General features: G+C 36.4%; 1 protein-coding gene across 2 annotated transcripts in view; it reads right to left on the bottom strand.

Annotated features, from left to right (window-relative positions):
• Window positions 1-14,837, bottom strand: part of DCDC1 (doublecortin domain containing 1) — a 661,015-nt gene that overhangs the window by 549,129 nt on the left and 97,049 nt on the right. Inside the window, exon 2 of one of the 2 annotated variants that reach the window (XM_058305602.2) lies at window positions 9,133-9,299. The exons of the other annotated variant lie outside the window; for it this stretch is intronic. Within the exon in view, the coding sequence (XP_058161585.1) occupies window positions 9,133-9,293 (161 nt within the window). The 5' untranslated portion in view covers window positions 9,294-9,299. The remainder of the gene's footprint in view (window positions 1-9,132; window positions 9,300-14,837) is intronic. 2 annotated transcript variants of the gene reach the window in all.

Raw genomic sequence — 14,837 nt, 5'->3', positions numbered from 1 at the left:
TCTCCACTTCTGCCATGGACTGAGCATAGCACCTTCTTTATATGCTGAGAATCCACCCAGGTTCAAAACTGTGGCAAACAGTGAATGGATCATTGGACTCTATCCACTCTGGCAAAGGTGGGACATTGTGTCAGAGCTCCTGAGCTACTCAAATTTTGATGCAGTGGCAAGTGGTGGCATGATGGTAGCACTCATGTTACAGTGTTTCCACAGCAACAGCAATGCGGCAGCAGAGCCACCAAGCTCTTATAGTTATTTGAAGAGCAAATCCTCATGTAAAAAAAGCGGAATGGGGTGGCTTTTTTGTTGTTGCATAAATGTATTTTGTTTATTGTCAAAGATTTTACAAGTATACTAATGATTTTTGAAGTAATAACCTATATCCTACCACAAGGTAGTTTTTATTTTTCTATAATCTGAAGTTTCAACCATATTATAGCTTCACCTTTATGATTTGCCTTTCTTATTTAACAATGTTTTTTAACCATTGCAATTTAACCACATTGCTATGTGGTCTTTACACATCTTACTGAAACGTAACATTCTATCAATTATATTTTGCTTTCTTCTACCTAGTTATTGTAGAGGACAGCTATTGTTTTGCCTGCCTACCATCTCTCATCCCTGTCTGGTGACAGCACTCCCATCGTTTTGGGGAAATTCTCCATGCCCTCCCCTGCCAACTCCACACGATTCTGATGAGGTTAGTACAATAAATTATATGAGTTTTCCCAGTAAATGGTAAAAATAACTAAAATAGATGGTTCTACCAATATTTATTACCTGCTTTTCTCTAGCAATTTTAATCTAAAGGGGAAAAAGGGTTGTTTTTCATGTTAAAAAGTCACTGTTGTTCCACCATCTGTATGCAGTCTTCAGGTTTGATTTATCAATGCTGATGACAGATTTGAACTAGTTTTTACACACACTCTCTCAAACTCTTCTTTCTTATATCTATTGGCATGTTTCCTAGTAGTTATTGTATGAGGAGGGAATCACAGAACATGGCAAAGCGAGCTTTTCCCACATAGGAATTAAAATCATACACTTCACTTAGCCAAAAGACTAAGAAGCAATAAACTCACACACTTGGTTTGTTAAATTAATGCTCAAACTGAGGATATCAGGATTTGTCAGCTTGCAAGGAACAGAGATGCACCTGAATTACAGGTTTAGGATACACAGAAGTTTAAAAAGAAAATAAAACTACCCCAGCAGAGAGTTGGAAGGCCATTCATTGCTGTCCAGGATGTAGTAGTGACTCAAAAACAACTCTAGTGGCCTGCCATGTCTTGACAGCAACCCCATCTCTCCTTCTGTGTCTACTTGCTTCTTCCTACATCATTATTGCCCAAATTCTCTGTATCCTTCTCCTCATTGCTTTTCTTGGTGTCTCCCCACTTCTCTGCAGACTCTGTGTAACTCACATTCAAATTCCCCCAAATGTTTAATTTCATCCCTACCCATTAGAGGACACCCCTTTTGGGTAGAATTCTTGAGCTAGGCAACTGCATTGGCTAGTCACAATGGAGAAAGTACCTATCAGTGATCCATACAACTATAGATAGGACATCAGCTTACAGTAGAGGAAAGAAGATGGGATCTCAAATGCCTCCCAAAAGAGGAAAGCATAATTGGCAGGGGAGTGTGTGGCCCATCTAGTATAAAATGAGGTAAGCAGAAACACTATATATTGATTGATTTTTAAATTACCCACTAAAGGTAATATTCTGAACATGTTCTTTCATAATCTGTAACATGTTCCACAACGTAAGGTGTGGGTAGAAGGGTGATGAATGGGAATTCTGTACATTATGTATGATTGTTTTCTAAGATTGTTTTATTTCTCTAATAAATTTTTTAAAATACCCACTAAAAATACACCACATTATTCAAATTACTACCAGAGGTATTTAAATTGGACAACTATGAAAATGCTTTTTTGGTTCTCCTATTTTAATATTAAACATTCATTTCTAATCAAGGAGGAACATGAGGATATAGTATTGCCATTGCAGGCCCAGCCTCTGACCACATACCCCAATTGTTTGTCAGTGCTGGTCCAAAGGGATGTGGATTACAAGGCTGGGTTGTTCTCCTCAATGCCAAGCTTAAGGACGCAGAGCTTAACCCAAACAACTGCTAGCATGATAGCCCCATCATCATAGTATGGAACTTTATCCCCCTTCGAAAATCCTCCCCATTAACTTCTAAGAGTCTCCAAAGTAGAGCATCAAAAATTCCTAAAAGTGTCTTCCAAGTCTCTATAAATACCTGTTGATTAGACTCTCAGCTGTTTTGAATCTCTGTCTCAACTCAGTCTCTCTCTGAGGCCAATGAGTTCCATGCAACTCTAAGGAGTTGCCTCTCTGAGTGTTCTCAAAGATTCTGGTGGTTGGGATGCCAGAACATTTTAGTGCAGGGGAGGGAAGAAGAGGCATCTCCCCAACCCTGTCCTATACTAAGTCATCTAGACCCTAAAGCAGATCTGATTGTAGACAGAGTTCCAAGGAGTCTTCCTTGAACACTTCCATCAGCTTTTGGCTCTTACCTCCCCAATCCTAGGGACTCTAATCCAGTACACAAGGGCAGACAAGGAATAAATGGAATAGCATAGCCTCAACATTGATAATAATGGTAACAATATTAATAGGTAATGCTTACATAGCACTTATTTATGACTGGCACTGTTCTAAGCACTTTACTTACATTTACCATTTAATCCTCACAACAGCACTGTATTATTTCCCCCATTTATTACTGATGAGTAAATTGAGGACTTAAATAATTTGCTAAAGGGCACATAGCAGGTAGTTGTCAGAGACAGTATTCAAATCAGGTAGTTTGGTTCCAGAAATTCAGTGTGCCACCGTCATCCTAATAACCTTATTTCCATGAATCCCCAAACTTCTTTTCCATTAATTTCAAAATGGAAGTTTCTATTCAAATGAATACAGGCAAACAGGTACTACTTGGGAGTGGTGGGTGGAGATTTATAATATGGGAGGCCAATGAGGGAGCTGATGGAGGTTTTATAGCTAGTATAGCTCTAATATCTAGATTAATTTAAGTCACCATAGATGTAGCCTCCCTATTTTTCTTTCTTTCACTTGTTTCTCCCCACTATTTTTAAAGATCCTTTCTCCTTTTTGCAAAAATCTCTTAGTAACATCATACTTGCAGATTAAAATGAACTTCCCTCTACCTCCAGATTTATATATATCTTCACATAGTTTTCCTCTCAAAGAACATTTTTGTCTATTAATTTGAATTTAGCCTGTTTACTTTTAAAATACAGTCTCACAGCTATCCTCACTGCTCTGGGTTGAATTGCGTACCCCAAAAAGATATGTTCAAGTCCTATTCCTGGTATATCTGTGAATGTAAACTTATTTGGAAAATTTAAGTATTTGTAGATATAACTAGTTAAGATGAGACCATACTGGATTATTGTAGGCCCTAATTTAATATGATTGGAATCCTTATAAGAAGAAAGAAATTCAGACACAGAGACAGATGGACACAGAGAGGAGAATGTCATGTGAAGAGAAAGATGCAAGGGAAGATGACCATGTGAACATGGAGGAAGAGATTGGAGTGTTGTGTCTTCAAGCCGAGGAATGCTAAAGAACCACGAGAAGCTAGGAGAGAGGCAGGGAACAGATTCTTCCCTAGAGACTTCAGAAGGAATATGTTCCTGCCAACACTTTGATTTTGGATGTCTAGTCTCCAAAGCTGAAAGAGAATAAATTTCTACTGTTTTAAGCCACCCACTTTGTGGGGTTGTTTTTTATTCATTTGCTTGTTTTGGTGGGGAGGGGGGCAGCAGCAGCTGTTGCTGCTCTAGGAAACCAAAACACTCACGAAGATGGTCTCTGTCTTTTATTTGGAGAGTTCAGTTTGTATTTGGGCTTAACTCTGCCATTTTACTATGTGTTTTCTATTTTCCCTGCTTGTTCTATCTTCCTCTTTGACTTTTTTCTTATCTTCTTTTGGATTGAAGGACTACTTCATTTTCCTATTAGGTAATATGTTATACATTGTTTTACTATTTTTTTAGTAGTTACTCTAGATATTACAATATGAATACTTGTCTTAAGTTATTAATTTACTATTTTTCAGGCAATTTTTAAAAAATCTTAGAGTACATTATATACCTTTCTTTCTGCTTCCTTGGGCTGGTGAGTTATATCCTTTATTACCTTTTCCATAAATTGGTGAACCTTCATGATTCCTGGCTTTATGCAGGGAGCCCAGCTCTAAAATTCTGCCTTGCCTGGGCCTGGGACATTGCATCCTGTCCTCCTTATATGTATTGTGAATAATTACATAAATTCTATGTTATGATTTCTTTCAAGATCTAAATTTTGTTATAGCTGCCTTTCATAAAATTCATTAAGTTGCAAGGCAGTTTTCTTGAACTTTGTCTTTCTTAACTGATATGGAAATTATTTCAGTGCTGTGATCACTTTTATTAGCCCATCTATAGCTTCCATGGACCAAGTTTGTGGTAATTTGTTATGATAGCCCTACAAAACTACAAAACTAATATAGAGGTATATGGATAAAAACTAATAGTTAATTAAAAACTATAAAACTATAGATAAATGAATCTTTTAAATAATTTCTACAAATGATACAGTGGATATGAAAAATTCCAGAATTACAAAACTAGAAGACACATTAAGAGATTAACTAAGCTTTACTCCTTTTCTCAAACAGAACTATATCTACTGTTTGGCTTTCTATTTTATTCAAAAAGATTATCAAAGGTAGATCTTATACTATGTGGAATTTATGGTCATCCCCCCCCCCCAATACCCCTGGCTTGTATTTAATTATGCTTACTCCCTGAGATTTCATTAAATCTAATTTGCAATTTTTATTAACAAAGCAACAATTAATTAAAGATGTGAGGTGTGAAAGTATAAGGCAATATGCTTGGGGAGAAGTATGGAAAAAGCATATAAATAAGCCAAGATAAGATTCGAGGACACAGCTCTACTTTTGACAAGAGCAATTTTTCTTCTCATTTCTTCTGTTTTAATAGCATTAGTGAACTTTAGTGGTGTTTTAGAGCCATTGGAGGAAAACTCCTAATCAAAGTCATACATCTTGGTCTAATAGTCAAGGACATCTACCAACTGGTGTTACTGATTGTTCCCTGAAATAGCACTTAGCTATAACTGTACCACAATGCCTTTCATAGTTCTTAACTATATGCCTTTTTGCTAATGGTGTTCACTCAGCTGATCCATACCCATTACTTCCTCCAGGAAATAAGTGTTAAATAAATGTTAAGCTGAACTCAAATTATTTTCTAGAACCCTTTCCATAATAACAATAAATGTCTAGTGGAGGAGAAAAATATTAAACCAATACTCACAAATAAATATACGATTATTATTAACTGTCATTAATACTATGAAGGAAGGTCCTGGTTACTATGAGGGAGAAATTCAGGGGTTAAAGGCATTGAGAAGAACTCACCAAAGATATTCAAGCTGACCAGGCAGACGAGGGAGTTAACCCCATTAAATTCTAATAATTCCTTTATTCTCAATCATTCCCCCATGTCCTCTATATGAAGTAATGTACTATTGTGCATATTCATTTGATTGCTTTATTATTTGTTCCATGATTTAGGATGATTTCATGTGCTACTCTCAAGGGTAAGATCCTTGTCACCAGAACTCAACCAGTGAGTGATATGAAGCAATTATTCTTTGATAATTAAGACATTGTGCAAAAATGTGTCACTTATAAAAAGTGCCGCCAATAAGAAACAAACGTAATTTAAGATATAAAGCACAGTTAAGCTAACGTCAAATGATATGCCAGGTGATGTTGATTATTATTCCAATAGTCATTTCTCCATTTTCCCTCAGATAAAAAGCCTCAGTTACGTTTGAGGAGTCATCCCCCTTACACACCCATGGAAGACATTCCTGATCAGCTCCAGTGGGTGAATCCTCAGTGGTCTAAAGCCACTCGTAATCCCACTGCACTTGCCCTAGATGGATTTAGTAATTGGCTTGTGTTTCAATTTTGGCCAATGGTACCTGAGGTAAAGTCTTCTAGGGAATATCTTTTGCCCTAATAAAAAGAGATATAAGTGAAGAAATACCCATCTTCTTCAGGTAGACACTGTTGAATGAACATGTGATGTCTGAAACTACAGGAGCCACCTTATAAGCACGAGGGGATAAGCCAAAGGATGAAACTAATATTGTGGGCATGACAGGGAGAAAGATGAAAGAGTCAGGCTCTTCAATAACATTGCTGAACCACTGAATTTAACCCCAGAATTGCCCTATCTCTCAAGTTCTTGTTATGTGAGATAAATGTATCTCAATGCAGTTCAGTCTTCTGTTAGTTTCTACTGAAAGTAGCCTAATATATAATCAGCTTCACACTAACTGCATAGAGGAAATTGTATTAAATGTAATGGTCATTAATAATGTAAATTACATTTGCTTTATTTTTAGTTTTATTTAAAATCTCTATCATTGTGGGGGTGATAGGGTTGAATGGGACCTCATATTTTTTTAATGTAATATTTTTACAAAATCAATAAAAAAAATAAAATAAAATAAAATAAAATCTCTATCATTGTTGAATTAATTTTATAATGCAATAAAATATAAACTAAAATGGCATTTTCTAAAAAATTATACTTTTAATTAATTAGGAAAGCCTAACCACAAATTTTAGCATAAGCATAAAATGACAAGAAGTTTTTATTTCTCCCATTCTTGAAACTCAAAGCATTCCAGACAAGTTTAGATTTCAAAGGTATAAATCTGCATGTGGCTAAATAACGCTTTTCATAAGTGGTAAGTGTGGCTACTTTGACAGACCATGGCTCAATAACAAACATGCAGGTCTAAGTTATCATACAGTTTGGACATGAATTCAACAGCAGGATAATGACAGTTGCCAAGGATTTGTACTTGCTGTTGCTTCATACCAGTGTTGCCTGTCAAAATGTCTCTTTTTTTAATACAGAAGCCATAGAATTTTTATGGATAGCAATTACTTACAATATACAATGAAGTACATCAAATCTAACAACCACTTTTTAGCCTTTCATTATTTGTAGTCTCTTTGTTAAATGTAGTCCCCAATTTCCATCTAAATTATTTATTTATACTGTATTTTTGACAAGCATGTATTTCTTGCTTTAGATTCTTCTGGCATTTAAACCTTTCTGAAGAGTTAGTGATTTTTTTTTTTAATATTGTCATTTGTAAAACTTATTTTTATTCTATTACCATTTTAATGGCAATTAAACTCTCTAATTGGGATATACGTAAATAAGAAACTAAAAACTTAAAGGAAAATGACCCCAAGTATACTCAATAATAAATAACAGTTTAAAATACTGTAATGGAACTGATAAGAGAAATAACCCCACATATGTTTGGTGAATGTGAATTTCTATGAAATCTTTGGAATACACAAAGTACATTAAACTTCATTCTGCCCTTTCTCAATTTGCTGAAACAAATAACCTACAAAGATATAAATAACTCTCTGCAATTGTTAGATTCTCTGATAAAATGTGATTTAAACATCACAGAATGTGAATAATAAAAGTGAATAACTTCCACCAAATTTTTTGCAACTCTAAAAAATAATGTAATTCTAGTTTAGTCTAGAAATGTAGGAAGGGGTAGCCCAGTTGCAGAGCAATTCCAGGTTATTTTATAACACATAATATGTCCAATTTTTATTTGCAACTCAATTTTATTTGCAACTCAATGCAACTCAATGACGGTAACCAATGTAAATGTTCATTAAATTGAACTAGTTTGCCTTTGGAGAAGAAGGAAATTCTAAATAAGAAGAGAAATACCCAAGACATGGAAAGGTTCCATCTGAGTATAAAATCAGGGACATAAACTATTTCAACCAAAGGGAAAAAAACAAACAAACACTTGATTGTGCTAAAGTACAAAGGAACAAAAATAAGGAGCGTCTTAAATCTAAAACTAGGGGATGTTATACATATTACAAAAAACTTTTTCAAGAAGAAATTTAAAGGTTCAAAAAGAAGCAGTAATCTAGACTTTTAACATCTTTTAAAGTAAATAATATATTAATGTTCTTATCAATAGAGATATTTTTAAAAGGCCTAAAATAAAGGAAAAATCTGTAAAAATTTATGAACAACGGAAAGTGTAATTCACTGGGCATCAGAGGTCTAAAACAGTGAAGGAGTTGCCCTCTTTCACTCACTATTGCTCAGGACTCCCTCTCACTTCGTGGTCCTTAGAAAAGGCTATATATCCAAATGTTTAAATTTCAAAAAAGGTCCAATACTCATTCCAATTAAAAATTCCCATAATAAATGACGATAAAAAGTGAGTTAGTAGATAAGGTGCTGTTAGTGTCTTTGAAAGTAAGATTTGTCTATGAAAAAGCAATCCATATAATCCATCCATAACTAAAGAATATAGACATTCACTTTTTAAAAACTAATTTAGTACATTTAATGTACTAAAAGTAATTTACCTCCTCAGGGACCAGAAAGAATAGATAATAGACTCAGTTGCAAGCAGGATAAAAAATACTACAACTTTCTGTCATAAAAATAATGAAATTACATTTCTTAGATGATTATTAGCCAAAAGCCATTAAAACAAAATATTGTATGCATAAGATAGGAAGAGATTGGTTATTCACAGCATTCTCTTAATTTTTAAATGCAACTACAATCTGAAAATCTTCCATTCCACATTTGGAGATAACTTCTATGAATAAATCAGAATAACTGCCTTATATTCCTGCCAGGGTTGTTGAAAGAACTAAATTGATATACTGCAGTATAAGTGCTTAGCATGGTTACTGGCACATAGCAAATATTACCTGTAATTATTGTTATCATTATGTTCCTGTTCAAGTCAGCCTCCGGGACAATTTATAGTGATTGAATTAACTATCTTTTTTCTTCCCACCAAGCAGAAAAAAAATCAAAGGCTCTAATCCACACCTTTACAGCCCATCACACCTCTGAGTTATTACTTATATCACCTCTACCAAATATGAAACATTTTACATAAACAACTTTCTATAGGGATTTTTCTTCCCTTTGGAATTCAGTTTCAGTTGCAAAAATAACATTCTTACCTTGGTAAATCATTGGAAATATATTTGTGATTTGGGTCCACAGTATTCCCTTCCAAGGTGCCTTCAGAGTCACTGTGAAGTGATACCTCTGTTGTTTTAGTCAAGGATGGTAAAGAAGACTGAGAAAGTGCAACACTGTGACCTTCTTCTCTTTTTTCCATTTTCAGCTAAGGGTGATGAAAACTGTTATTTAATTTAAAATGTAAATTTCTCCTGGATAATAAATTGAGGGTAGGCATTAATCTAAATGATTTCCTTCTCACATGTTCTAGACTATCCAACAATGACTGAATGTGAAATTCTACCAGAAATTAATAAAGAAATTATGAATCTGCATGTATTATTGAAATAATTCTATTTAAGAGGGAAAAATAAAATACAAACTTATTGCAAAGTATTTTAGTTTTTGCTATTGCTAGAAAAACACACAAGCAAATCTACACAAGGAATATGCTCTTGAAAAAGCAAAGACAGTGCTTATATTTGTTTGCTCTTCATTCTTTCTTTTTTAGAGACTACCTTCCTTCTGATTCTGATAGGATTGTCAATTGTGGCCTTGACTTTCAGGCAGGGAAGGGAGCAGGTCCAAGACTAGCCAATCAAAGTACTCCATCCATCAGAAACAGTGATTCGCAAACCACAGTTCTAATAAGGAAGAGAAAGTAGTGCTCTAGTCTCTGGGATTGCTAGCTTTAGGAAGAATGTAAACTGCCTCCATTGAGAATCAAGTGAAAACAGAAGAAACAAAAAGTGAGAGATAGAGAGATTTCTGATGACATTTGAATCCAAGAAACCAACTATTAGAAAAGAATCACCTCTCTTGAGTTTCCTAGGATGTGAGCCAACAGGTTCAGCTTTCGCTTAAGCTTGTTTGAGTTGGGATTCTCATATTTACAACCAAGAAATCTTGAGTAATGTACACAGAAGGCCTGAAATTTCTTGATACCAAAACATTATTCCCATAAGCAACATTGTCAGAGAATGTCCTTCCCAAATCCTAATAGAAATAATTAGAGTCTAATCTCAGACCTACCCCACGAAGACACTGTGGAGGAGTGCCAAAGGAACATGACAGGTCACCACACAGAAGAAGGATACTACTCTTACAATAAAAAAATTACTTTCGCATTTTTACTGCTATACTGAAATAAAAGCATTCATTCACAAATTATTGGCTCCTACAATGAACCTGGAATTGTGATAGGCACTTAGAATTCTTCAATGAATAAAGCAGAAAAAAAATCTATGCTTACATTCTAGTGAGAGCAGATAATATACAATGAACATGATAAGTATATTGTATAGATATTAGGTGATAAGTTCTATGGGAAAAAATTCATCAGGGAATGGCAGATTGAGGTGATAGGGGTGAAAGGAATTGTAATTTTAAATAGGGTAGTCCACAGTCAGAATAGGCCTTGTTGAGGTGGTAATATCTGGGCAAACTTTATGGAAGCAAGGGACTGAGCCATGTAGCTATCCAGGGAAGAGAGAGAAGGCCCTAAGGTGGGATATGCCTGGCAGGTGTGAGGAATAGGAAGAGTAGATTAACAAGGGGGAAAGCACCTGGGATGAAATTAGAGGGGCAACAGAGGAGGTGACAATAACATAGGGCCTTGTAGGAAATTGTTAAAACTGTGATTGAATTAGAGAACCATGGAGTGTTTGGACCAGAGGAGAGAAATAATTAGTTTTGCTTTTTTTAAAAGATCATTTGGGCTGATTTGTAAAGAGCATATCAAATTCATCAAAATACCTTCATTACAAGATCCAGATTTGTCCCTATCTTAAAATCTTCTAATACTTGTGTATATTGTCTTGGCAGAGACTGCCAGCTATCTACCAATACCCATTCCTTCCTTCTACAATACTGGAATCCCTGATTTTTAAGCTGGGATCATATGAACATGTTTGGGACAGTGGTATATTAGTGAAAGTGATCTATGCAAGTGAGTTTGCCCTTCTTTTTCCTCCTGTCTGCTACCTAGATTTAAGATATGATGATTTGAGTTGAGTTGGTTATCTTTAACTTTGATGTTACATTAGGAATGAAGGCCATGCTGTGGGGTAGATAGAAGGAGTTTGAGTCCCCGATGATATGAAGTATCATACCAACCCTGGACTACTTACAACTAGACTTTTACATGAAAAATTAACTGCTAGCTTGTTCAAGACAGTGTTAATTTGGGTCTCTGTTACTTGCAGCTGAACCTAATCCTGAAACTCCTGATAACCTCTTCAACTAAATTGCACTAAAAACCTAAAATATGTGGTATTGGCTTAGAGCAGGAAAATGGGAGGATGCTACTTTGTCAGTTTGCATCTAAGTTAACTAAGAGTTCAGTGATTTGGGGCTCTGCATCTTGCAGGGTTGAAGAATTCAAATGTTTCTGTATCAGAAACTGAAACAGTTAAAAGTAGTGCTCTAAAGTGACAGCCTTTGTAGGAAATAAGGCTGTGGCCCCATTCCATTTCTAGGTACTGTCCTTTCCGCCCCACTCCCCCACCCTGTTGTTTTGGCTGTCTGTGTCCATTCTCTGTGTGATCTTCTGCGTCTGTGTCTCTTTTTGTCTTCTCTTCTCATTTTCTTCTCTAGGATTCACTGGGATTCGATCCTGGGGACCTCCGATGTGGAGAGAGTTTTCCTGTCAGCGCATCGCCTCAGTTCCTGGTTTCTGTTGTGTCTCGCCTTGACTCTCCCCTTTGATCTCTTTTTGTTGCTTTATCATCTTGCTGCATGGCTCACTGTGTGGGCACACCTTTTACCAGGAGGCCCCAGGGATTGAACCTGGGTCCTCCCATATGGTAGATGGAAGCCCAATGGCTTGGCCACATCCACTTCCCAGTACTGTCCTTTAAGAATTACTTGTTCCACAGTAAAACCAGCCCAGCTGTCAAAATCAGATTGAGGTTGCTGCCTTTCCACTTGAGTTTATTGTTTTAGAAGACCTCAAGGGAGTCACTTTTATGTTGAGGGAGAAAAATAAGGTCAAGGAAGAGTCATAAAGTCATGAGAGCCAAGGAACTAAAGACCAGTTCCCAGGCTGAAAAATGGTGTCTCAATGTGCTCTTTGGCTGTGAATGGGGACTCATGTATAGACTGGAAGTCTACAAATTTTGTGCATAGCTATGTTGAGTTGCTAAAGAAGCCACAAAGCTGGCCTACAAACTTGTGGTAGACCCCCTAAAGAAAATCTCAAGCCCACAAATCTGTAGCAGCAGGAAGTAGTCTGCAAAACTGTGCAGCTATCAAGAAGAGCAAATTCTCCTTTGCCCACCTCATATGTGGTCAAGAAGTATAATATACAAAGAACCTTCCAGAGGGCAGACTCTTCAAGGAACTTACACCACAGCCAGAGAAGATAGCTTTACAATTTCTGCCTAGCAGGACTGATAATCACTATGGACCAATGACTCTGGTGATAGTCTTCTCTTCCCGCCCCCTTTCCAAATATACATCCATTATACATCGGTTGTAATGAAGATATTGACTTTTAGTTTGAGTTACCAGATAACCTGAATTTAAGAGGATCAACCCAACAATTTGGATTTTGACCTATCTTCAAGGAGATTGTATTGTTGAGTTTTCTCACCTGGGAAGTCAGTGGTTGTTTTATGTAACAGGAAGAGGGTTCACCAAAGATGTTTTGCTGACCAAAAAGTTGGACTATGGAAGAAACTGTTAGTTGATGTCTAAAATTTTTCCTCCTTTTTTATAGACCTAGGGTGCCCAGCTAAAACCTCTTTGCAACTAGGTACAGCCATATCACCACATGACTAAATATAAACAGAAGAGGTATATGTAACTTCTGGGAAGTGTCAGTAAAGAAAGGGGGCATGGAAAATGACTTTCAGCTTTCCTTTCTTTCTTCCTGACATTGGAACATAATCTTAAATAGTCATCTGTGACCATGAATTGACTTTGGAGATAGAAACCACTCATAGCAGAGCAACAAGATGGCAACCTTGGAGCACTATTATCAACCTTCCAGACTTTTACATGCATGAGAAATAAGGTTTTTTCTTACTACTCCCTACTGTTAACTTTTCTTAACATCTTTCACATTCTACTTATTCTCAATCCCTAGATGCTTGGTCATGCTGTTTCTACACTGTGAAGGGTTTAGAAGACTAGATGACAACATGGTATAATGCAAGACTTCTTTGTTCCATTTTTCAAAGTTCATGTGTAAGTCTGTTGCCTGAAACTAGAAATGAATTTTTCTATGGAAGGAAATATGTATATTGCTTTTTTCCTCTGACTTATCCAAAATAATATACAAAGTATCGCTCTAATATTGTAAGTAAAATAATTTTATGGAAATGGGACAAATTTTTCCTGTTCACTTTTTATTCCTGGTCTCAACACAATCCCTGACACATAGTATATATGCAAGAAATATTTGTTCAATGAGTAAATATTGGGAATTGCATTTCAAGTTGCAATCTCAGATACCAAGAACTCATTTATCCAAATTGGAATCATAGGAGAAAGGGTTCTGTACAGGTCTAATGCAGCTATTTTAGGCAAATATCATTGTCAACTCTTTTTATCTGAGATGACCAAGTAATTTATTATGCAAAGGAGTTCTGTCCCAGGCAAATCAAGACATATGATTACCTATCTCTATATAAAAAGGTCATTCTTTCCATGAGAAGTTACCACTCTATTTCTCTAGAGTTGCATAGGTATCCACCTGACCTATGAAAGACCTAACTTATTGTTTGCTGCTTTTAAAAGAAGATTTCAAAAAGTCTCTGTTTTTGTCAATGTACAGAAGATGTTTCACTCTTCAAGGCAGAATGAAAGGCATTTCCTCCACACTAGCTACACTCCCAAGAATAAGCAGGCCTTCCTATTTCAGAGAACTGGTTTTTCTTTCCCCAGAGAACACACATGGGCCTTTTCGCGTTTTAAAAAATTGGGCCTAATGGGATTTTATTTTAAATTGCTAGAGAAGGGGATTAAACTCTTTGCAACTTGGGCATTGTAAAGTGACATGACTGTCTCCAGTTGCAAATTTTCCAGGATATAAAAAAGGTTAGCAACTGACTTTCAAGGAAGATGGCAGAGTAGCAAGCTCCAGGACTCACTCCTTCCAACAAAAAAAACTATTAAATAGGCAGTAATTATCTGAAACACTATTTTGAAACTCCAGAGACCAGAAGAACAATGTATGGCATATAGGCAAGAGCAGGAAGAAGAGGCTGATACATTACAATAAAGAACTATAAACTGTTATTATCTGGATGGTGGATACTGGCATCCATCCCCCACTCTCATGGCAGGCCACGTTAGTGTCCATTCCCTGGCAGTGATAGAAAGGGTGATAAAAATCCTCTTTCATAAGAAGATGGGTATGCATGGCCAATCACTCATCACAGCTTTTGATTAGTGAATTTGGGTTGCCAGGTGCAACTCTGATTGCAGCTATTGTTTCAACACACCCTGGACAAAGGAAGGGCAGCAACCATTGTTTAAACTCTCCCTGGACAGGGGTTGAGGAGGTGGAGTTTTAAAGGCACAGATTGTCCTCAGTGCTGGGGGAAAGTTAGCTGAAGGGTTTTATTTGCTGGGCAAGCCAAGAAAGCTTAGCTTTGGGGAGCCATTGGAGAAGTTTTGGGCACCCTTCCTGACCCCTTCCACAGTGCATTTTGGAACCTGTCTGTTCCCCCTTAGTGGGTCCCTGGCCCTGCTTTGGCTA

The sequence above is a fragment of the Dasypus novemcinctus genome, chromosome 10, assembly GCF_030445035.2.
Source record: "Dasypus novemcinctus isolate mDasNov1 chromosome 10, mDasNov1.1.hap2, whole genome shotgun sequence".
Lineage (NCBI taxonomy): Eukaryota > Metazoa > Chordata > Mammalia > Cingulata > Dasypodidae > Dasypus > Dasypus novemcinctus.
This window is presented reverse-complemented; position numbering and strand designations above follow the sequence as displayed.